Below are 25,873 nucleotides of genomic sequence, written 5' to 3'. Positions count from 1 at the left end.
TTGTGTCTTTTGAAGAAAACAAATAAAGACGAATGTTGTACATATGAGCAATGCCCATGTATTCTTTTATTGTGTGATTGCATGATTGTTGTGTGTTCCTTTATGGTGTGACAATATGATCGTTCTGTGTGAGTTTATCGTGAAATAATGGTCAGGAAGGCAGGCAGAAAGCTTGACAGCTGGTTTCTGCATCACACTGTTGGCAAAATTTAAGTGAAATTCAACAAAATAATTTCCGATTGTCACGAGGTGACGGAAGCGTGAACACAGCCAGTGGCAACAACAAAATGTTGCAGTGTTTGGTTCTTTTTATGACCTTGGAAGATAGACAAACTTAAGTTTAGTTTTATGCATTTGTAAGGAAGAGCTGTTGTCTGCATCTGTCACTTTTATTAGGTGATATAATTAAGTTAATAAATAATTAAGCTGGCATCATACTGCGATAACGTGAACAGTAACTAAAAGCATCACACCTAATGAGTTGCACAAACAATTTCCGCTCAGACCTACAGTAAGGTCAATTTTATCGATGCTTTCAAACTTAACGCTGAATAAAGGTTGTGGTACAGTAGTGTTGGGATTACCGAGGCTGCCATTTACAGCACAAAACAATATTGCAACGCTGAATGGCTGTGCCTTGCGCAGCATTTTAAAGGCGTATTTTGGTTATACATTGCAAGTTGTAACATGCCATCTGGGTAGCGTCTCATCAGAACAGTTTTCCAAATCGGTTTGTCATTTGAAAAAATTAAACTCACCTGCTGCCATACATCTGGGAGGTGAAAGCCTCTGTTAAAAGAGTCACTCCCCGCTTTACCTTAGCTAGCAATGTACAGTCGCGGACAACTGAATAAGAACAAGCTGGGGCTAACTAAAACACATTATTTCATTGTCATTTCTGCCAGTGCACGTAATTTCAGCATGATGTGAAAGTTTGGTCTGAGGATAGTCTCTTTTTGGCAACCATGTAATTAGTGGTCCAAGAACACACACTTGAGTTGTCACTCACAAAACCATTGTAATTTCTTGTTTGCCAGCCCTCCATCTTTTTTTCTCTTTCCCTCTAGTGTAGGGTAGCAAACCAGATGTTTCAATTCTGGTTAACCTCCCTGCCTTTGCCTCATGTATTTCTCTCTCACTTGTTCACCAATCAGTTGTCCACCAGTGTACCAGTCCTTCATTCTCCCATGTGCCATGGGAAAGGGACAACGTTGTGATCACATGGCAAGCTCTGCCTCCTTATTTCATACCTAGCGGTGGCATTGCGTGCCCTGACTTGACCAACGAAAAGAGTCTGTGACAATGGTCAGTGAAGTTCCAGTGGTGCCCGTTGTGTAGGGCACTCTTGCATTTGACTCCGGCTCTTGCTTGAAAATCGGCTCCCCCGAAAAGAAAGACACGTACGTGGCATTCCGCTTGAAAGTTCACTTGTTTTCGTGCAAACAGCTTTTCATACTTTGCAGAAACAATGTACTGTACAACCCCTTTTATATGCTCCTCACTTACACGTCCTCCTGCGTTTAATGCTTCTGGTGTTCGGTCCCAGCAAAGAACATACAGACACCCACGTATTAAAATCCCCTTTTCATACCGCATTCCTGCATTGTTCCTGCCCGATATATATAGTAAAGTGTCACTGTGCTGGATATGCTGAGGAGGTATGTTATTGAGTTTTGCAATGTAGACTGCCACAAGGTCATCCGAGTGCTTGAAAAGGGTCTGTTTATGGCATAGGTGCTAAAGAAACACCAGACTTTCATCAAGGACTCCTTTAAGCTATAAACTGTGACGTAGAGCCCTGTCCAATGCATCTATATTCTTATTTAGCAGCAACTTTTCTCGATCTTAACCACATGTTTACGTTTCATGTTTTCCGACTGCCACGTTTTTTTTTTTTCGCAGTCCAATGAGAAACATGTTAGAGGAGTTGCACTGTAGATTGAGATATGTAGGCATCGTGCTTGTTCGTTTTCAAATCTTGAACCTGTTGAGGGACCCTTTAAAATGATCATTCATTCCAGGAACCTGCACAGTAACATGACAAAAACTAACATTTATTTGCCTACTAGCGCTGAAGTTCCTAACACAGCCATCACTCTTTCGCTTCTGACGTCTCCTGGCCGTCTTGGGCAGCCAACTCCTGGAGCTGTTCGGTTGCGGTCGGAAAGACCGACTTGAAATCGCCGAGTTCCTCGTTGGGGAACTTGGCAAGGTTCTGCTCCGTCGGCCGATTCGTGAAGGGCGTCCAGAAACCTGAGAAAATCGAAGGAAGGGTTAGAAGAATATAACTTAGCGATGCGCATGTTCGGGCTAGTTGGTAATCCATGATTTCTTCTTTAGCGCAAAAAACTTTCGCAAGAAGAGACGACAAGATTCGCTAACTTTCAACTCAATTTTCATTGTTTGGACACATGTCTGTAACAGTAACCGTGCACCTGCACCACTCCGCTTCCACAAATCACACTATCCTAAAGTTATTACTGGTCAGCTAACGAAATAAAAACATGAGTTACATTAAAAACTGAAAACTTGTACAGAATAATTCAACTGTCGCTAACACATGCTACACCTCGGTAGCACAATTCTTTCTTAGAGCAATAGATGGCACACTGATGCACTGGTGATCTACCTTGGCTTATTATTCCCTTATTTTTTATTAGAAATAACACCATGCAAGTTACACGATTCCAGTTAAGTAGTGAAGTCGGTGGCAAGCGTATTTCTATAGCTTAAAAAGCCCATTAGCGAAATTTCCAGTTCCTGTTGCAAACGGGCATCTTGTGTGTGGCATCCTCACCTTGCGATCAGTTCATGATAAAATACTAATTGGGGCCTTGGCTTCGAACCTTTTAGTGTCTGTGGTTGGGTTGTGTCAGTGGGGGACCGGTAACATAAGCTTGCCAGGTATCAGTGCACCTTCGGTGCTGTCACCATCTTGCCAGCGTCATAAATGGCAGGGACATTACATGATTCTCTTTGATAAGACTACCGCTTCAAAGGAGCCGTAACGAAAATATGGAATATTTAGAAAAACAAACGGGGAAAAATACGTTTTGATATTGTGCGAACTGAACCTGGGTCCTCTCACTCACGAGCACAACTGTGCAACGCGCCTCTAGAAATCCAAACTGAAATTTATGTTCCGTGGAGATACTTATCGCAAGCAATAACATTGCATGCAGGAGATGCCAAGATGTGACAGTACTGGAAGTTCTGCAGATTTTAGGATTTGTAATCATGTGAACGACAATGCATTGAAGATACAGCTGTTGAGAAAGTAACGAACGGTCTCCTTTCACCAGTTCTCCAAAGAGCTTACTTTGGTTACACAGTCGACACACACTCAGTGAAGCTGCTACGAAGATGGGCATGACTTCTCAAACAGGGAATCCGTTGCCTCAACAAGAGCACAGTGGGGAGTGGAGAAGCAAAACAACAACTGCGACGGTAACGTGTCAGAGCCATCCTAACAGATCTGCCACAGCATTGTATGCCACAGTGGCACAAAACAGCACAACTTGCACATTTATTAATGTTGTTCAGGGCCTAATTCGTATTTTAGTGCGGTGTGGGTTATAAACAATACTATGTTTAATACTTTTGAAAGTTTTACGTCAAAGACATGGCATGTTCACAATGCATAGTCACCTCTAGAGGGGTGCAAATGCTATTCATGTGACACGTAGACTGCTACATTAGCACTCCCACGATCGCCCATGGTGCAGTTTAACAAAAGGTGTGTCTGAAAAGCTGAATGAGTGATCCCATATTTTGAAGATCATGCTGGTTAAGATAAGGTGCCCGTGCAATTGAGAGACATGTCAACAAGCTGAGTGCTTTGGGACATCGGCAAGGCCCCAGTTCCATGGAGAAGACCCCTGAGCCGGGGCCACCGGGGTACACACCTTGTATGCTGGGGTGGTCGGTGCGGTGGTACTTGTTGATGCGAGCGATGGGCTCTCCGGAGCGGGTGCGAAAGTGGTCCACCCATTTCACCAGCTCGCTCGCCGTGATTCCGTTGACGCGCATCATGTCCCGCTGGCCGTTCAGGTACTCGGCCACGATGTAGGGGTCGCGGTGACGCCGAGGCTTCAGGTACACCACGACGCCCGGGTTGTCGCGCGCGAAGTTTACCAGATCGCTCTCGATGTACTCCCGCATGAAGCGGCTACTGCCGTGCGTCTTGCAGAAGGTCAGCGTGAGCCTCTGCAGCTGACACACGTAACGGCCGATGCCGTTGTACAGCGGCGCCTTTATGAAAGTTCTCGCCTTGTGAGCCATGTCCTAAGCCTTACTCCCGAAACAAAAATTGTCGTCCTGTAGCCACTAATACCCTGCACACAAGCCAACAAACTGCATCGACCCTACGCTTCAGCGTGCATGCTCCGCCGCAGAGAGGCCGCCATTTTAAAAGCGTCGGTTGGATCGGCTTCGGATCGCCGTCTACACCGGGAATCGAATCCGTTTTGTGTTTCGGTCTGCTAAATCTAGCGAGTGTTCGGGATCGGTCGCCACGTCCGCGAATCCAACGGCCGAGCCAAGACCGGGCGGGCCGGTTGGCTTCGCGAGTTCGCGCCACAGTCCGAAAAGGGCGCAATGTGGTTTTGCGGGCGTTACCGTTTGAGCGTGTCGTGTGTGGGTGCCTGCAAGCTGCGCGGACGCGTTTCTCCCTGCTGTGGCTTCACCATGCTTGGACATCTGGTTGGGGCAACGCGGTTCCGCGATCGTTGCCGCCGGAGTTGATGCTGGCCGACGGATAGATTTTACCCGATCGGCAAACAGCGGAGACGACCACGGCGTTGGCCGGCGTCGCCGGCGCGAAAACCCACGACGCCGTCGTTTCCGGGAGACCGCGCACTCAAACAAGATCAGGTAAAGTTTGGTTCTCCCGTCTGCTCGCTCACTCTCTCTCCCCTTATTTGCAAGCGCGAGCACGTTTCGTTTTGCAGAGTGTCTTGGGCAACCCCCGGCGCGCCAGACTGCATCACTCAGTACGACCGCGAAACCGCTATGCAACGCGCGTTCCAACTTCTACTTCTTCTTTTGCTGTTGCTTAACTGGTTCCGTTTGGGCGTCTACTTCGTCTTCTTCTTTTTTTTTTCTTCCGACCTGATCCAACACTGCGAGCGTTGCATCTGAAGAGCATGCTAGAGCGCGGGCTCACTTGCGCGCGCTAGTCTCAGCGAACGCGGCAACCAGCGAAGAACGCGGCATTCAGATCCGGGGCGCAATCCCTACCCTGCCGGGGCCTGGCGTTGTGAATCGGCCTACACCACACGTCGATGCGAGCCTCTGCGACCACGATTTTCACGGTACCTATAATTATTATTATTTTTTTCGCTTTTCGACCAAGTTTCTGAATCGTGACGCAGCCGCATTTGGCGCGTCCATCTGTGGGGGGTTGATCGAATCGGCGATGAGATCCTATTGCGCGCCACGGTGTGGAATCGATCTTTTCCGCGGGTCTACCGAACTCACCCGTCTATTACAGCGTTTTCGCGATTGTAATAGCGCAAAATTCTATCGAATATCCGTGCATTTCGGCGACTTGTGCACTGCTAAGCAGGCGGGTAGTCCATTTAACTATCTTTTTTTTTCGCTCGCTCATTCGGGAAAGGTCTGTTCCAGCTTTTTGCTTTGCTTCGCCGGATGCGCTGGCTAAACTATTCTGGTTAAATGTCGGTTTCGTCGTCTCCATTTCTAACGTGACTGGGGAAGTCCTGTACTACGAATCGTGGAACTTGTTCGGGCATGCTTGACCCGGGAAACATCTGAAAAAAAAAAAAAAAATCCGGCTTCGTGATGGTGCCCGATCGCTCGTGCTGTGCTCGTGCGTATGATTCATGATCGTCGTCTTTTCGCGTGCATGGCATCCTTTTCGTTTTGCTAACACCAGTTTTTTTTTTTTTTTTTTTTCTTGGAACACTGGCCCTAGTTTTCGAATTTTCTGGGCCTGGTGTCTAACAGAAATCACCCGTAGACCGATGCATATATGTAACCTTCGCTTCTCATTAATTCGTGCAGCGTTTCAAATTTGACCCAAATGTACTCACTGATAATATGAATTAGATGCGGCGCTATGCTAGAGCGTATTACCCAAATGCACTCTCTGATGCCTGACATGCGGCGCTATGGTGGAGCACAGGGGCGTAGCCAGAAATTTTTTTCGGGGTGGGGGGTTGGACCCCCACCCCCCCCCCCTTGGCTACGCCCCTGGTGGAGCATATTAATCACTAATGCACTCTCTGATACGATGAATTAAACGCATTGCTTTCGTAGAGCATATTTATCGTAGCGCTATTGGGATTGTGAAAAGCGTTTCCGATTAACTTATCTCACTGAAAGCGCTCACTAGCGTCATTTAGCGATAAGATAACACGGCGACGTAATCGGACTTGGCAAATTGTTTGCCAGATTAAATTATATCACTGCAAACTCGTTATCTCTACCCTCTGTTCGCTGATTCATCAGCATGCACTTAATTGCGTGGTATTTTAGCTTTTATTCACGGATATCTCACTATCATCTCTGCCAGATAAGATAAGGCGCCGGAATTGATATCGTCGATGTTTTTAGGGTATTATTCTTATTAAACGCTGAATATCAGAAGTTGCAGTGTCGCCAACACGATTATATTTCGCAATATTTCTCTGCGCACTCGATTAAGTTCGCTCATTTTCATGACGTCATGCGCTGAGATAAGATAGCTGATTTTACCATAAGGATCCACGTTTCTGTCGCTGTTTTTTTTTTTAATAGAGAACTCCCCGACAAATTTTTATCAGACATTCTTACATCGCTACTCAAGTCAAAGACGATATTTTCGTCAAGTTGGGTGTATATGCGATGCAGCGATTAGTGGTTTTTGGTCGCCTTACCGTGGCAGGTTATTTCGACTCGAAATTGGACATGTTCAGTAACGGAGTTTTGCTGTAGGCGTTATTGTTCGGGGAAATACCGATATTCCTCTATACGCAGTCGGCCATATTAAAAGTGTGTAGCCCGCAGCTGTTGTGCCCGCGATATTTCCTATATCTTTTTTTTTCTTGTTTTTAATATCCCTCGTTTTATTTTCTCATGTTTCGCTCATTAGAGCAGCTGGCGTCGACCTTGTGCCCTATTGCGAGGTGCCCATGCGGTGTTCTCTTAATAGGAGCTTATAAAAAAAAAAAGACGGTACTCTATGTCGCGTAAGCAGTGTTGTATTATCTTCTCAAGAAGGCACTGTTTGCTGTACTGGTATCTGATCTTATCTGAAACAATGCCGAGGCCCCTGGAGCCAAGATAAGAATGCATTGAAACAGTGCTCGACGTATCAGCCTTTGCGCGGAGCTGTCGATTAGTCTGCTTTAGCGGGATTGGACCGTGCGGAATATTTTCTGTCACTGCAGTCGGCTGCAACCTAAGAAAACACACGCACGCACATATGTGTATATAATTCTTTGAACGTCATTCATGCTGGGCCCGACGTGTTATGTGTAACGAAGGCACGACGATGCCTTCTTGAAAACGTATTTACTGAACGTTTTCAGCTGGTGGACCCGCTGAAAACGTTCAGTAAAGCCGCTTTCAAGGCATCGTCGTCCCTTCCTTGGATATATATATATATATATATATATATATATATATATATATATATATATATATATATATATATATATATATATATATATATATATATATATATATATATATATATATATATATATATATATATCAAGGAAGGCCGGGGACCGGCCTTCTTTGATAAAGACCGGTCCCCGGCCGAAAGCTCAGAATAAATGTTATGTTTTTCACTGTGACTAGTTTTCTTTCATATAATTAAACCAATAACAAATAGCCAGGAACATTCTTTCGAATAAAATATATATATATATATATATATATATATATATATATATATATATATATATATATATATATATATATATATATATATATATATAAGCGGCGCCCTAAGCCAATTACGTTCGCTCATTTTTATGACCTCAAGCACCCCGGTATGTTTGCGATGAGATAGTTTGTGTTGCCCTAAAGATACGCGTTTGCGTCGCTATAGTTTTAGATAGAAAACTTGAACGTCCCGACAAGTTATATCATGTATTCCTACACTACAGATCGAGCGGCCGTGCCAGTACTCAAAGATATTTTGTGGTCTGAAAAAACAAAACGTTTATTTACTTTAGCAGAGTGCTTGCGCTTTGAACGAAAACCAGCTGGTTCGAGGCGAAAGACTAGGACATCGCGGTGTTGTGGACGGAGCCCCTTTTTTGTTTGTTTTGTTTTTTCTTGAGAGTTTAGCTGACTACAAACGTCATTGCCGGATACGCTTAACTTCATCAAAAATAGACAAGACGTAACCCAAGGCGGAAAAAGCTCGCAACAGGAAACAGCGTTCTGGACTATTTTCGCCTTGGCTTGCGCCTCATAACCATCTTTTATCAAACATAAACAAACTATAGCGCAACATGTTTTGATAAGTTGTATTTTAGATCTCCGACCCGCCTTTTTGACTGTGGCGCTGCGCTGTTAAACGCCAGGGCGTGGGTTCGACTCCCGGCCATCAGTCTTCGTGTACGCATTTCTTTCTGGACATTTGGTACCAGTAACGATAAAGAAATTAAAAGCAACAGTGCATTAATTCAACCCTCTTCATACAATTATCACTGCGTTTTAGTTAAAAACTACAAATAAAGCCTCCATCTTATTTCTTTGGCCTCATGTGGTTGCGGCTAGTAAGTTGTGCATGCGCTCAATTTATTTATACGCAAAATTATGCAAAAAAACGCTTTATTATCGGCTACGCTATAGATATTTAAGTACTCCTCAATTATTGCGTCTAACCAAACTTGCGTAACAGTTTTTGTTTGATGTTTGCAGTATATATATATATATATATATATATATATATATATATATATATATATATATATATATATATATATATATATATATATGTATATATATATATATATATATATATATATATATATATATACTTTTTTGTTTTATTCTCGTATCGCCGTAGCGTTTCTAGTGTTTTTTTCGTGTGCCGTGAGATGACTCACTTGTACTTATGCATCGTGTACTCATTCTGACGTTCGTTTTTATCTATTTATGTAGTTAGTTAGATATTCCTGTTTCGAGTAACATATATCCTTGTAATTGTGAGAGGAATTGTATGCAATTCGGCGCGTCGACTACTGATTCCTGACAACTGGGCAGAGAACTTCTTCAGGCTGCCTATAGAATCATCTTTTTCTGTCAATCCTCAGTATTGAGCATGAAATAACATGCCTTCTACTTACCACATTAACACTGTTAAAATTAAGTGTCCAGCGCCTCAGAATAATTAAATTAATGAAAATTTCGTCAAATTCGTTCCTGAAGCGTATGATATAAACCTCTCAAAAATCAGAGTCGTCATCGTGAGTGTGGCCATGATGCCATTGGCGCGTCCTTCGCGAAGAAAAAAAGAAAAAGAATAGACCGTGCTAAGCAAAGATAGGCGCGGTCGTTGTACTATACTTAGCCTGGTTCAGCGTTTTTCGTTCGCATGCAGCCGCTCCTCGCACGATCTCACGGACTTGCTGATGGTGCTTCTTTGTGTTTTATTATTTCTTTTTCCGCTTTCCCGCTGGCTAAGTCTCCCCACTCGGCGCACAAACAGTGGAACCCCGTAAAATCTCGAGAGAATCTTCGCATCCGTCGCCGTTTTCCTTCTAATCTTATCTGTGATCCTCGCAGAAGCCGAGCGTTTTTGCCATGGATTATTTTTTTTTTTTTTCGCTGACCACATGTCAGTCTGCTGCTGTAGGCGCACGGTGGTACAATTGTCGTCTGCTAGCCATTCCTTTGAGGCGTCGCCATTGCTCTGAAAAGCCGCGTTTGTTTATCTTGAGAGCATTTCTTCTTCTTACAAAGCGTCTTCGGTTGTCAGTGTACGCTGCTAACCGAAGAAGTTTGGACGAGAGGTGTTCTGCAACGCGTCACGAAGCCCGAGCCTGCCCTATTCAAATGAAGCACTCGCGAATACAGCACCTGATTTGCATAATAGTACGCGTAATGATGTTTCAGTTGATGCCACAGACACTGCGTGAACTTCGAGCATCTTCTATGTCATAGCCATGAAGATTTAAGAAGTCAGGAGAGGCCCCGCCCAGACGACAGAAGCGCGGCAGCCGATCGCCTCCGCGACTGAAGAAGTAGTCCCGCTCATGCACGCGCCGATGTTCTCCGAAGGCGGAGCCACCGGCCGTCCCGCCCATGACGTCAGTCCCGAGTGAGCGCCCATTGGTTCAGGCTTGTGTTCATCCGCCTTTGAGGAGACAATGCAACTGACTTCTAAGGTTGCATCCGACTGTAGGCAGGGACTTAGAAAGAAAACAGACGAGGAGACAGCGCTACTTTCAACTAATATTTTATTTTCGCTCGAACCGATAAATATATATACGAGCGAGCGGAAACAACAGAAACAACAAATGGATAATCAGTGGGCAGATCGCTGAACCGAACACGTGTACATGGCGATATAACGACGTAGCAAAAAATGTTACCGCGACAAAGCAAGATATTGCAACTCTTTTTTGAGAAAGCGAGAGGCAAGGCTGGCTCACGCCCATTTCTTCGAATCTCACAATCTCATGGGCCTCGACAATTTCTCTTGTGATCTTACTATGCGCCTTATACAGGATAGAAGTGTTTTCAAACAAAGGCGTGCGGCCGCAATCTCGACAATGAATGCCCGAATGAGCTGAGACTGCTTTTGTGACGCTATAATGATGCTTTTTCGGTCTCTGGTTGATACATCTGCCGGTCTGACCAACGTACGTCCTTTTACACGAAAGCGGAATGGCATATAGACAACGTTGCGAGTACAGGTTATAAAATATAATATAATAATTGTTGAGGTTTAAGGTCCCCAAACCGCGATATGATTATGAGAGACGCCGTAGTGGAGGGCTCCGGAAATTTCGACCACCTGGGGTTCGTTAACGTGCAGCTAAATCTAAGTATACACGGACCGCAAGCATTTTCGCCTCCATCGAAAATACGGCCGCCGAGAGGTTACAAAAAAAAAGTGTTCGATGATTAATACGACATGCGTTTACCTCGTTTCTCTCTGAATTTACCTGTTGACGGTCAACCTTCGGGTCAGCAGTCGATCACCATGAAACCGCTTGACCACCGCGGCGGGTGAACGCGTTCTAGCGTAATAAATGTCCATAGGACAGAAATAATACGTTGTAGATTGTGCAGTATACATTTAATCGGTGCAATCACTGCGCGATGCACAGGGATGAGAGAATTTACTGCATCGCACAGCTTTTTGCTTACCTTGATCCCCTCTTCTTCATCTTCCTCTTCTTGTTTTGTTTACAAATACGAAACATCTTCTGTTCTCACTGCACACTGCTAAACGAAGTTGTTTGCATACGAGAGTTCTTTTTGCAACGCCTTGCGAAGCGTCTGCGCTATTGAAACACAAGCGAATGCATTATCTTCATTTGCATAATACTACGCATAATGACGTTTCATTGATGTCACGAGACACTGCGCGTATTACGAGCACGTTCTATGTCATATACAGGGCCGTAACTAAGGGGGTGATGAGGGGTTTCTGACACCCCCTGAATTTTTTGCATGCTTTAACCTTTTGGGTGACACTGAAATACTTGCATGCCATCGCAGCGACCACCAGTTGCCAAAGTTAGTCGTTCTACACACAAACACCCCCCGAAAAAAAGATTCCTGGGTACGGCCTTGGTCATATAGGATATGACGCATGACATGTATGTTGGACGTGTAAAGTGCATGGGTAGTATTACAGACTGTTGAGCTATTTTTGGTCTCGCATTTTAACGCAGTCAGACTAGCGCAAAAGAAGACGGATGCAAAGACGTCCTTGTCTGCCTCGTCGTTGTGTCCGTATTCTTTCGCCGTAATTTCACTTTGTTAAAACGTAAAGTGATGATAATTGTCGGGGTTTTACGCCCCAAAACCACTATATGTTTAAGAGGGCCGCCGTAGTGGAGGGCTCCGGAAATTTTGACCACCTGGGGTTCGTTAACGTGCACCTATCTCAAGGTATACACGGGCTTCAAGCGTTATCGCCTCGATCGAAACGCGGCCGCCGCGGGCGGCATTCGATCCCGCGACCTTCGGGTCATCGGTCGAGCACCATTAAAAAAAAGTAAAGTGTCTAGCATATGTATATGTATAGGCACTTCACGCAGCCAAGTTGCATAACAGGTCAAGCGGGCACATTTTGTGTGACGAAACAGGAATATTACGTAACAATATTCCTCGAATGTACTTTTATTCTGCAGGAATTTTGACCCTCCAGTTGAATTTTCATGAGCTGGCAGCCAGTATTAAAAAAAAAAAAAAGACTAAAACGTATGCGACATTGTCCTCGTTCTATCTCAATGCAAAGATGTAATCCTGTTTTTTTTATTCTTTATTTTTTTTTTTTGTGGAGAACGTCGTTGCGCGTGCCGTACTCATGAGACACGTCGTTTTATCGTTTCACTGGCCCCGCTGTACTTTTATCTTTGCTGCAGCGTCGTTCGCGCGGTTTTTTTTCGATGACGTTGTGGCAGTGCAGAAGCACGTTTTAGTCATCAAAATGCACGGTCGTCTAGATAGAAAGTGTTGGGTCGTTATCGCTGTAGCGAGTGCGTAAGCTAAAGCGTCAAGTGTGGCGAGACGTGCGACTTCTTTTTACCCTTGCAGATTTATGGTTACCTTGTGTGTACACGTATATGTATGTTGGGCTCTGCACGTAGCCGGTTAGGTGTGTTGTAAGCTCTTATTTGACGAGCAGAAAAAAAAAGTACAGCTTGCACTAAGTCGTACAAGGCTGGGTCACAGCTAGAGTGTACTAGATAAGTCTAGTACACTTTAGATAGATCTAGTACGCTCTAGTCACAGCAGATCTGGTGGGCACCTAGCTGGCTCTGGCTTGGCTTGGCTAGGCTTTTGTACCCTCTCACCTCTCCCTTTCCCACGCCTTGCTATTCTATATTGAACATGGCTATGCTTGGTCTCGCCAAGAATATCTTTCTGTATCTTTATTTTTCTCTCTTTCTCGCTTTCTCTCTCTCTGTACTCGTTCTCTCGGCCAAGAGTTATTGCATTCCACGCTGGACAAATCGACGCACGTGTTCTGGGAGCGAAAAAGAAGACCACAATTAAGAAGGGAGCGCGTGCCGGTTCATGATGATGGTAATTTTCTCTCTATAAACACGGCCAACCTCGGCCATAACAGCACTGCTGTGAAGAAAAAAAGTTGCAGTGGCTTAGCTCGGCTATGCCAGGATAACGTAGCGTTAGCAAAGGTTCAGCGGATTTGTTCTTAGCTTTCCTGATTGTCTAGGATTAGCTTGATTATCATGCCTACAGCTGCTCCAATGACACACACGGTATACGTATTACGTGGTACATGTATATTTATTTTGCCAGGCAACTACTTCGGGATCCGATGAGTTAAGCTTCTCCGCTCTTCTGCGCCGTTGAGCAGCATTTGCACTCTCCTTCTCCGTGGCTAAGCGACACTGGCAAACGCCAGTCAGAGGCGCTATCAAGCGGCTTGAGTGCAGTGTCAGACGGCGACTGCACAGCGAAGGCGAATAGCTGCGCGCGCGCCGACGCCAGTACGTCTGCCACGGCTACGACGTCACTCCTCTGGAAAGCGCAGATCGGCGGCGGCGGAGTGCGCGGGAGGTGCCGTGCGTGACATCACTGATCCTCGCGCATGCGCAGCACGGCTCTTGAGGAGACACGCGAAACTGGCTCGGCTAGGCCAGTGTAGCCAACGCTACAAAAACGTTTGTGTGTGTGTGTGTGTGTGTGTGTGTGTGTGTGTGTGTGTGTGTGTGTGTGTGTGTGTGTGTGTGTGTGTGTGTGTGTGTGTGTGTGTGTGCGTGCGCGGGGGCGGTATACGTGAAATGGATAGCACTCTCCACGTATAATAGTAATTGCTCGGGTTCACGGTATTTTTCTTACACCGTTCTCGGGTTATACGTGCCAAAAACAAAAGTGCACTGTGGTTTAGCTTAGGCTAAGTAGTTGCACTGTTATCTCGAGGTTGCGGGTTTGATTCCTGGCGTGGGGGAGCTGAAAATAATTTCTCTATTTGTGTACAAACTTTTGCAAAATTTAGCACAGGTCGTAGTTCTTTGTGCTGATTTCAGTAATTGTTATGAAGTTTTGTGGTGTTAGAATATTTCGAAAAATAATGTGCCTCGCGAATCGAATCGAACACCGAACTATTCGAATCGAATATTCGAAATTTCAAACATTCTCACACCCCTAATTATTATTGATTATTACGTGCCGAAGCCACGATATGATTACGAGGCGCGCCGCGGTGGAGGCCCCCCGATTAGTTTTGACAACTGCGATTTCTTTGACGTATACGCCTAAATATTAAGCACACGGGTGTTGTTACGTTTTGGCCCCATCTAAACGCGGCCGCCGTGACCAGGAATCGAACCCGCAACCTCGAGATTACCGTGCGACAGCTTAAAATGCTGAGGTACCATGTCCGGAAAGTGACGTCAGTGAGTCGATTGAAAAATTTATTGATCATATCGGTAAAACACCTCAAAAGGTATTATAATAGGCTTCTCGATCCTTCGTCGATACATCGCTTCCAGCATGATTTCCACGCATCGAAGGCGTCACGGTATAGCCTCGTCCTGAATGTAGGCCTTATAGAGCTTTGCCGTTGGGGTGACATAGTTACGGTGCTCGGCTGCATGACTCCGGAAGTCGTGGGTTCGATTTCGGCCGCGGCGGTCGCATTTCGATGGGGGCTAAATAGAGGCCCATGTACTGTGCGATATCAGTGCACGTTTAAGGTCAAAATGCTCGAAATTTCCGGAACCCTTCATTACGGCGTGCCTCATACTCATATCGTGGTTTTGGCGCGTAAAACCTCAAGGATTATTATTATTATTATTATTATTATTATTATTATTATTATTATTATTATTATTATTATTATTATTATTATTATTATTATTTATAGAGCCCTGGTGCAAGCATCTTTTAATTTTTTTTAACTATCCCGAAATGATGTATACTCTCATGGGAGACTTGACGCTCAGTCGACTAACAGTTATCGCCAAAGGCCGTCTTTATCTTGGGAAATATTGATCACTACGGACTTGTTCAACTTCACGCAAAAGTTTTAATAATTTTTAGTGTTTGGCGTGCACCACGATACGATTAGGAGGTACGCCGTAGTGGAGGGCTCCGGAAATTTCGACCATATGGTGTTTTTTAACGTGCATTGGCAACGCACAGTATACTCGGGCCTCTAGCATTTTTTACCGCCATCGAAATGCGATCGCCGCGGCTGGGATCGAAACCCGCGACCTTTGGGACAGCGGCCGAGCGCCGTAACCACTGTATACCACCGCGGCGGACTCGCACAAAACTTGACAGCGATCCTCTGTTCCAACGAGCGCTGCATTACAGCTTGTGCGGTAAGTGAAGACGAAGTCTGACGGAAAAGCCCGTCGTTATTTTCGGATAGTCGCAGACGACTGAGCGCACGACGTCGTACACGTGCGTAATTAAGCTAACTTCCCGGTCCATTAATCGCATCGTGTCCTAACGCTTTGCAACGTACAGTCACTTCGCATATGGTATATGACACATATAGTATAATGTACTATACGCCACATATAGTATAACTTCACATATAGTATATACTTCACATATTGTATAATCACTGGCATTGCTTTCCGACGAAGAAATGGGCGTAACACCCGTCACGATGGCCTAGTGGTTAAGGTGCTCGACATGCTGACGCGCAGGTCGCGGGATCGAATCCCGGCCGCGGCGGCCACGTTTTCGATGGCGGCAGAAATGCTAGAGGCCCGTGTATACTTAGATTTAGGTGCACGTTAAAGAACAACAGGTGGTCGAAATTTCCGGAGCCCTCCACTATACGGGGTCCCTCATAATCATATCGTGGTTGTGGAACATTAAACCCCAACGATTATTATTAAACAGGCGCAACACACAACAAACGAAATGTCTTTTATTTTATATTCGCGCAACTTATGTGAAGTATGCACAAAACAAGACCTCGGGTGGTTCATTTTAAATAGTGTTGCACTGTATCTTGGCAGATGGCATTGGCAGGGCTCGATTTTTGATAAATGCATGGTTGGTAAAAAGAATGCATGACGTTCAATCGCATCTCTATAGATGTTCTATCGAGTGCACTAGACACTAAATAGAATCTAGATAACATCTGTATTTAAAAAATGCGCCTTAACTCGATGGCATGACCTGACTAGGTGAAGTCCTTATGAAGTAACGCCTGACATGAACGTGCCCGTGACGCTCGTTGCGTTTTCTTGGGCGCGCTCACGTCGGGCGTTATACGATGACGTCAGTCGCATTCAAGTTATGTGTAACTTCCTACTTAATGGAGGTGATTGTCGTTCCGATTCATACGCGGCCGGGCGCCGCCATCTTGGGCTGTCTACTCGAATGATTTCTCACTTTCGTACTCCGTCGCATTAGCAATGCCGTGCAGCGCCGAACGCATCCATACCGTTTTGATGCGTATGAGTGCCCCGTAATGCCCTTAATTTACTCGTAAGATATATAGAACTTCAGCGTTAACAGTCCAAGATGGCGGCACTTTAAAAAAACTCGTTCGTGACATAGTTTCTACAAACTGTTAAACGGATGGGTTTCGATGCTGCCATATCTTTAACGACCGAACAATGCCACAGTATATGCATGCGCATATGCAAACGGTTAGGTTAGTTGATTCGACGTTTCACGACCTTGCTAATTTCGCGTCTTGGCATACAAAAAATAAGGAACCATTCGTTTAACAGCACAAGGTGGCGCTGCCCATGCATGCATGCGTCGAAAGTAAAATCATGCTACGTGCCTCGTCGTCTCGTTGTTCCTTCTATCTCACCCGTGACGATTGAGGGATATACATCGCCACTTTTGTGGTGCAGCTGGTTTTGATTAACAGATGCCGCACCTCCCTCCTCATATATATCTACCCACCCCCTTTCTTTTATATCCAGTCGTCGGTCTCACATAGCTGTTATCGCACGCGTTGCGGTGCTCATATTTCGCGCGTGTAACGTTGCACGCTGCATGTCGACGCGGCGTCGACGTAACGCTCTCGAGCCGCAAAAGAAAAAAAGGGCAATATTTATTGCTCACTACTCTCTCATCGGGCGTGTTGTGCTTGGGTATTCAATACACGCGAAGGCTTATACGAGGGAACTCCTCCTAACGATTCGGTGATTCACACTCGCGTCAGCTGCTCCGGGAGTCTTAATCCATAGAATCGCGTGGAGCCAGTGGACACGTTTATATACACCATATACACACCAGGGCAAGCGCGCCATGGGGAGGCGCAGAGTTAGGTGGGCAGATGAAATTAAGAGGTTTTCGTGAATAAGGTGGGCGCAGCAAGCGAAGGACCAGGTTAACTTGAGAAGTGGGGGAGCGTTTGCTCTGGAGTGGGCGTTGTCAGGCTGATGATGATGATGCAAATTGAAAATTTCCGGGAGTGTCAGCTCCCTCTCAACCCTCCCCATCATGTCTACACCAAAGGTACGTATTTACTCGAATGTGACGCGAGCTTTTTTTTTTTCAGATTTTTGCTACCTGAAGTCGACCCTCGCGTTACAATCGAATACCGAAATTACCGCAATTCAAGTTGTCTTAAAAGTGCGACGATGCAGACAATTCTTTATTTAAAAAAAATTTTTTTTCTTCCTGGACGCAGTGAAAAGTCACCCTTCGCGTTACAATCGTGGTCACGTTACAACCGAGTAAATACGGCATATAGTAAAATCTGTAGATGGTGTTCTACTGTCTCACTATAGTATACCTTTGAGAGTAATGGCTTGGAGGCTAGTGCATTATGTACTCGTATAATGCCTGAGCAGCATTCTCTTGGACACGTTGCGACTAGTCTCTTGCGCAGATATCTCGCAGTGTGCCGACGTCTTTTACACATGCATAAGAGTGACTTATGTTCAAAGTCTGTGTCAACACTTTTAAACGCACAAGACGTGCAGGAAAAAAGGAAAATCATAACGCTGGCATGCCTGTAACTTCTGCGCACGTTGAAATGACCGGGTGGTCAAAAAATTAGCCCGTAGTCATCCTGCCTCATAATCGTAACCTGGTTTGGAGACTTCAAACCCGAGACCTTGTATCTTTATAAATTGCTTCGAGGCGCCTTTGGCGATTAGAGAACTCTATGTAGCGGTTGCGACTTCGCAGGGCACGTGCATTGTGCAACGAATTCTGAGTCAAAAAAAGAAAAGAAAGAAAGAAGAGTACTGAGGAAAGCCCGTTCGAGCTTCTCTAGTTCTCCTATGTACGCATTTTTTTGGCTCTGTTCAGCCATTCCGGTTTATTAATTGACTTCCCCTTAACGACAGCCTTCCCCCGTTTGTCTTATCGTAACTGCACTGCGTGCACTGCGCGACCTTGGTTACGGCTGGTTAAGACGTCGTCTGAAACTGGTTTCGTGGCGTCGTATTCACCCTTACCCTACCCCTGCCCCTTCCTTCCCTTTCTTCTGTTTTTTATTCATGCATGTGCACCAATGTGCGCGGGTAAATTGCCGCGGAATTGAGCGCCCGCCACTGAATTAATTGCCAGTGCTCGCTTCCTTGGCCCTTTTCTGTCGCGACGTACCGTGCTAACCTATATCCAACGCGGCGGCGTGAAAGAGATCGTTTCGCAGAAATTCCGGTGTCGGCGTCGCTGGTTGGGGGATAAAAAATCGGCGTTGTGCGTGGGCGAAAAATCGCGATGGATGAAAATAAAAAACCTCACAGGGTCTCATAGCATTCACCTAAGACGACTGGAAGGATTTGAAATCCATCTTCTTTTTCCTTCTCGGTCGATGTATTGATTCCGCCCCGCGCCCCCTCCGAAGGCATGGCTAGCTAGCGAATGAGAATGTGATGCCCAGTTACGCAATCGCGTTCTACTCTTGAAGGATAGGCGTCCTCGAAGTTTTTGATTCCTTGCGCTCTCGCCTCCCCGGACAATGCGCAGCTGTGCATCTATCTATCTATCTATCTATCTATCTATCTATCTATCTATCTATCTATCTATCTATCTATCTATCTATCTATCTATCTATCTATCTATCTATCTATCTATCTGTCTATCTGTCTATCTGTCTGTCTGTCTGTCTGTCTGTCCTGTCTGTCTGTCGTCTAGCTATCTATCTATCTATCTATCTATCTATCTATCTATCTATCTATCTATCTATCTATCTATCTATCTCTGTCTGTCTGTCTGTCTGTCTGTCTGTCTGTCTGTCTGTCTGTCTGTCTGTCTGTCTGTCTGTCTGTCTGTCTGTGCGAGCATGCGCTATATATATATACAATATGGCGGAAATTTGCTGTCATTACATCAAGTCATGATTGTCATACATTTATCTTATTTCTTTGTTCCTCTCCTCTCTTCTCACGTCTATTTTTATTGCCAGTTGGAATAAATTAGTTTCGTTATACGCGATTTTTTGTGGCTCGTTTATTTCTGTGTCAACATGTTTGCCCTCCAGTGCATTAGCTGGGCTGTCAGTCGACACTGTAACTGCACATCGCTAGCCCGGGCCCTCCTGGCGCCTTTCTGTGATTTTTTCCCGCCTTTTTTTTTTTTTTTTCGCTGTGCATACGCATATCCGTTCCACCGGCCGGAGTGAAATTTTACCGCGTCCACAGTATATAGGAGCACCGGAAGCGCGGCCGGCTCCAATGTCAACGGCCCGCCTTGTTATTGCCCTAACGGGGTGTCGCGTGCAGCGGAAGGCGTGACGTTGCAGAACGAAACCTTTTTTCCTGGCTATTTTCGTCTGCGAGGTGTGCCGTAGGTCTGACCGGCATCGGTGTAGGCTACGTCGAAGCGAATGGATGGATGGATGGTACGGAACAGAACGAAACGAAATTGATAGGTTGATGGACTATAGAGTGGATGGTTTGAATGAATGGCTTGGGTGGATGCATCGGTGGACTGGATTGAAAGATGGATTAAAGTGGAATAGATACATGTAATGGTGTAGATTGGATGAAGACCCGCGCCGTGGCGGTCTTGTGGTTATGGTGCTCGACTGCGGACCAGAAGGTCGCGGGATCGAATCTCAGCCGCGGCGGCTGCATTTTAGATGGAGGCAAAAGTGATAGAGACATCCGTGCTTAGGTTTAGGTGCTCGTTAAAGGGGTCATGAAGCACCCCTTGGGCTGATTGAAAAAACACATCCTGCGGAAAGCTGACACGGCTATGAACTGCTCTGCCAAATATTACAGTCGTGCGCGCCGCGTAATGGCCACAAGCGGAGCGCGAAGTTGCCGTTTCCCCAGGCACCCTCTTTTCAAACAGAGGCCGGTTCTCACTCTCGTCGGTGGGCGGGGCGTCGGTCCGCTGTACGTCGCAAGACCCATAGCATGCTTATTGGCCGATAGCCGACGTAAATCGAGAGCGGCGTTCGGATCAGATGCGCTTCTTGCCGCGGGGTGCCGCCCCTTGCCGGCGCCGCACTCCTCAGTACACGGTAGCCGCACTCGCGCAAGCGAATCACAGCAAGAGAGCGATCGCGTTTCATGACGCGCGCTGGCGTAACTTCTTTCCCCCATGCCATCCCTCCCTGTCTAGCTTCCAGTGCGCTCGCCGGCACGAGAAAAGAGAGAAAGCGCTGGGAGCGTGCGCCAAACCCCCGTAACTCCGCTGATTCTTGACGGATTCGAGAAATTTTTGCGGCAATCGATTCGGGAGGCAGTACACTCCGATACTGAGGCCATTAGATCATTACTTGGAAAAGTGGTTCATGACCCCTTTAAATATCCCCAGGTGGTCGAAATTTCCGGAGGCCTCCACTACGGCGGCGTCCCTCATAATCATCGTAGTTTTTGGATATAAAACCCCAAGAATTATTGGATTGGCTGGAATAGGATGCAAAGACTGGATGGAATGGATGGATATATGGAACAGTATGGATTGATCGAATAAAATGGAACCGAGTTGAATGGATGAACAGCCGGACGGAATTAAGACAGGCAGATAAGCAGATAGACGTAGGTGGCAGATTTTCTGACAAATAGACAGATAGGGGCAAGTAATAAGACACGGATAAGTCACGCATAGATATCCACATAGGTACTCACACAGACCTGTAGGTGGATTAGTTTCTAATCAACAAAACATTTTTTTTTTGGACAAGTGTCCTGAACAACTGTGCTCCAAGTATAGTATACTAGTATAGTTAAACGTATAATCTGTGTATATATAGACGATTTTCCGCAGCTGGTTTATTAAATCAAACTAGATGGCGCCACCGCACCGTGGCGTCCCCCTACCGTGGCCGTCTCCATGGCCATCCCCCTGCCGTGGCCTTTGGCAGCGCTGCTCAATATGTCTCCATCCGCGTCGCGTCGTCTGCTCGGCGTTTCCATAGCGCCTGCGCGCACACGAGTAAAAGCGAGCAGACGGCGCAGACGGCAGCGCCGGAAAAGTAAACATGGCGGCACCTGTGGATGTAGTTTCCTTCCGCCTCGAATTTATCACGTCGTCGTCCTGCGCTGTGTGGCCCGTAAGTTCAAAACCTACGCATTTATTTGCTTTATATTCGCGTCCTGAAGCTTCGAGAGCGATGTACTCGTCGGTATTTTGCAGTATTTCCAAGATTCATTCTCATATTGTCCGAGACAAGGCTTAGCAGGCATGGCTAAATAAACACAGCTGATCGCAATAATAAAGACAAAGCATACCTGGCGTTTCTTCTCCAGCGTGAGCTGACACAAAGCGATGGCCGATTTTGCCATTTATTTATTGCTGTGAGGACAGTGGGCGAGTAGCAAGCGCGAGTTCGGATCGAAGCGGGGTGTCGCGTTTGCATGAGTGCTGCCATGTTGGCTTGTAACCCCAGCTACTGGCGGTTGCTAATACAACAATTGAAGACATACACCATAAATACGACGCAGATTAAACATATCCCTTATCGTTGTGGCATACGTACCAAACAAACGCAAATGTCTCAACGTTTTCAACTCTCAGGCGATTACATGTAGAACTATGTTTTGCTGCGCAAGAATGTGACTTGCTTACACCCAGCAGCAACCAGCCTGTGTAGTACGGCCACGGCCGCTTCGCTGGCCCAATGCGTTGGCTGGGGCAAATGGCTGGGGGAAGGCCAGTTACGATCACGTGATCAAACATGGCAGCGCCCGTGCGCCGCTGCGGAAAATCGTCTATAAATTCTGTAGCAGCCGCACAGGTGTACGATGAACCTGTCTCGCTTCGAGCCGTGTCGTGTAAAACCGTGTGACGCAGATGTCGCGTATGTGACGCAGGTGGTCGCCCCGTGTCATAGATATATTTTGTGAGCCGCGCCCCGTGTCATAGATATATTTTGTGAGCCGCGCCCTTTTAATTGTTCTGTGCCGAGCAACGGTCGAGTTCGTGTTTTCTCCCATTCAACAACGCCTGCTGCACGCGATCTCAGCTAAAGATTGGTTCGCTATGCTGTTGCATACAACGCGGTTGCAAAGAAAAAAAAAGAAAAAAAAAATCCGGGCGTAGCTTGTTGTAGTGGCGCAAGGCTAAAGTCACAGCGGAGCTAATCGGCTGGCCCTGGTCATACGATGCGATGCCAAGTTATACGAAGTTATGCCAAGTGAGACCAAGTTCCAGTCGAGTCCAGCACAGTCGCCTCTCGCCGTTTCGGCCGTACTACGTCGTGGACTGCTTTAAACGAGTTGGGTCCAGCAGTCTCGCTTGGCGGCACGCTGTGATTACCGGTAAGCGGCTTCCTCATCGACAATGCGAACCTTCTTCTGTCTCCCCGTGTCTTCGTCTGGCGCCGCGCGCTGGCTTTATACAGAGCGAAGGAGAGCATGCGCAGTTGGCCGTGACGTCACGTCTGGCGCGACCGCGCGGTTGCGCGCAGTTTCCAGGCAGGCGGGCTCGTGGCGGAGCAGTGTATGGGCTAGCGAAGCAGGCGCACAGCTGTGCAACCGGTCGCTAGGCAACGCGTAGTGACGTCATCACGATGCGGAGTTTTTTGTTCGCTTTGGACAGATTACGACCGGCTTAAACAGCCCCGCTTTTAAAATACGAAAGAAAAGAGAAAGGGGGCGGAAGGTGCATCAAGGCTTCGTTAGTCGACATTTGACTGTAATATCGTCTCTCCGGTGCTGTTCAGCTTGTGTATGACGTTACACAAGTGTAGTTCCACGCACCTAGCTCCCAGTTCTTCGTCCCGAGTCGCACGGCGTATACCTATCATTATGTTAGCCTCGGGCAAACACCTTTCTGGGCCGTCTGCGCAAATCACTGATGACGCCTTCCCTGTAATGTCGCTCTTCTTCGCTTCTCACTAACACCGTATTGGTGAGGGAGTCCTAAAGGGTCACCAAGGTGAAATAACGAATCGATTTAGATGGACAAATTGTACTCTCCAAACTATAATGACGGCAACTTCACCATCATATGTTTATTAATAGAGGAGAACATCGAGGTCAAAGTTTCGTTAATAAATTTCGCGCCGAAATCCCCACCCGTGACATCGCAGATTTCGAAGTGTACTTTTTGTATTTCGGCTAAATTGGTTCCATGATATCCTGAATGTTGCTATGCTAAGACTTTGGGTCCCTCAGGACACAATGTAAATTGCTTTCAGCGACATACGATCACGTAGGCCCTAGCAGACGCCGTCGATATCTATGACGTCACGACGAGCAGGTGCGGGAACGTCGAGGTGGCGTCGCCGCTCGTATTTTCATTTTTTGCGCGTTTTCTCGCTTAGCGAGCGTATTGCTTTTTGGTATTGGGAAATTGTGATCTACTTATGCGAGAAATATTTTTTTTCTTAATTTAGTGTCCCTTTAACCGTGCAAGATTAGAAGAAAGGGTGGCAGCTGGGGAAGTGACGGCACACCGCCCATGCGTGTGTTCCCGGAATCGTCGACAGATCGCGCCCCCGTAACCGCCAGTTATTCACTCATTTCAGTCGCTATATCTTCTTTCCGCTGACGTACGCGGTACACGTTTCCGTGTGACGTTGGCTTTCTTAGTCACCTGTCTGAGGGCGAAAGGTAAATAAGGGAGCGGCTTTTGTGTTATACAACTGCCGGAAATGGTCTTTTGGCCGTCTCAGGTCTGTCGTAAAAGGGACTACTACGACAAATGCCGTAGTTGCAACCAGTTACAACCATGCTCCCCCCCCCCCCCCCCCCCACACACACACACCGATAGTATCTGTGGCTTCAAGTACTGTGAGCCACGCCGTAGTGGCTCAGAATAATATCGTGGTTTTGCTCCGGGCACTTCCACAATCTGGTGTTGGTGTTCGTACAGTACACGGACCCCGACAACATTACGTGTCTATCGAAACGCGACCGCCGCGGCCGGTATCGAACCCGCGACTTTCGGGTCAGCAGCCGAACGTCTTCCCTCCGCAAATGGAGAATGTTGGTTTTAATTTTTTTGATTTGTGATGTTTGGCGATTCTAAGGACAAATAAAATAAGTAGGGTTGTCGAAACTTGTCAGGCAGGCTCGCAGGAATCGTTGATAAAATTCGTTGACAAAACCAACCAAAGCCGCTTAAAAGTTCGGGGTAGCGAAACTTAAGTAAGCAGACATTAACGAAACACACACACACGCACAACACACACAACACACAACACACACACACAACACACACACACACCACACAACACACACACACAAACACCACACACACACACCAAACACACAACACACATATATACGCGTGGTGTATATATAATATATAATATATATATATATATAGATATTATATATATATATATATTATATATATATAATATATATATATATATATTATTATTGCAAAATCTTGTCATTAAATGCATGCTATACGGGCTGTCATACCAGCAAGTAAAGCTATTTACTAAACGTAAACGTCGATTTAGTAAGTTTTGCACAATCCCCAAGAGGGTACAGGGCGATGCTATGTTGAGAACATTTTTGCCATCGACGGCAGAGCTGCTGTAAACATGCCCACATTTGAATTAATGTCGGCCGGATGTTCCGCGTCACGACACACTCGTGCTTCGGGGTTTTTAAATGTCTGATATTATTGGATGTTTTCCTTCTTTTTTTTTTCACCAAGAGTAAGATGAACTTGATCGTCATTTGGAGCGAACGTACTTTGAACTGCGACGCGGTACGTGGCAGGTTCGTTGAGCTGATGACAATACCCTTTTCTCACGAAGGGGCATTGCCTCGGGCAGATGTACCTTTCGATGCAGGACTTTCTTCAGAGCTTCGTACGTTGTTTACTCGCAGTGAACCCACGTTGTTTATTTATTCAGTTGCTTCTTTATTCTTTTTATGCAGCGTTCGGAACTCTTGCTTATCTGTAATCCGTCCATTTACGCCACTGGCCCTTCTGTCTTCTTTACCACCTGGAATAACTCGCTCTTCTCCTGCTTAAAAAATAAAATAAAAACAAAAGTATCACATGAGTCACCCAGCGCAGTAAGCACTTCATTCACCTGTTGTTTGGTTGTGTAATAGTACGCACTCTGAAGAAGGAGGTTACTGTAATTACTAACTTTACCTTAGTAACCATGTCACAGCAATGACTAACTGGGTAATGACATACATGGTTATAAAGGTAGTGGTAGCACGTACCCTTGTACGTGTTGCTCTCTCGCCGCTTACTTCATGTTGAGACGACAGACAGCATGAAAACCGCTTCGCACCCTGGAGCGGCCGTATACCCTTACACTAGCGTTTTGTAGAGTTACGCCAAATGGGATCCTGCAGGAGTTAGCTGCTAATCTTACTTTGTTTACCATTCTAATTTGTTG

General features: G+C 46.1%; 2 protein-coding genes across 3 annotated transcripts in view; one reads left to right on the top strand and one right to left on the bottom strand.

The window, feature by feature from the left end:
- Positions 1 to 2,033: 2,033 nt before the first annotated feature.
- LOC119401212 (39S ribosomal protein L43, mitochondrial) lies at positions 2,034 to 4,456 on the bottom strand. The gene is made up of 2 exons (XM_037667895.2): positions 3,906 to 4,456; positions 2,034 to 2,253 (listed from the first exon to the last, which is right to left on the bottom strand). Exons 1-2 carry the CDS (start codon positions 4,279 to 4,281, stop codon positions 2,093 to 2,095), a joined length of 537 nt encoding a protein of 178 aa, XP_037523823.1. The 5' UTR covers positions 4,282 to 4,456; the 3' UTR covers positions 2,034 to 2,092.
- A 152-nt stretch (positions 4,457 to 4,608) lies between these two features.
- LOC119401211 (transcription factor E2F7) overlaps positions 4,609 to 25,873 on the top strand; it is a 72,949-nt gene continuing 51,684 nt past the window's right edge. For both annotated transcript variants that reach the window (XM_049418718.1, XM_049418717.1), the window contains exon 1: positions 4,609 to 4,872. The gene's annotated coding sequence lies outside the window, so the exon portion shown is untranslated. The remainder of the gene's footprint in view (positions 4,873 to 25,873) is intronic.

Source organism: Rhipicephalus sanguineus, chromosome 8, assembly GCF_013339695.2.
Source record: "Rhipicephalus sanguineus isolate Rsan-2018 chromosome 8, BIME_Rsan_1.4, whole genome shotgun sequence".
NCBI classification, from domain to species: domain Eukaryota; kingdom Metazoa; phylum Arthropoda; class Arachnida; order Ixodida; family Ixodidae; genus Rhipicephalus; species Rhipicephalus sanguineus.
This window is presented reverse-complemented; position numbering and strand designations above follow the sequence as displayed.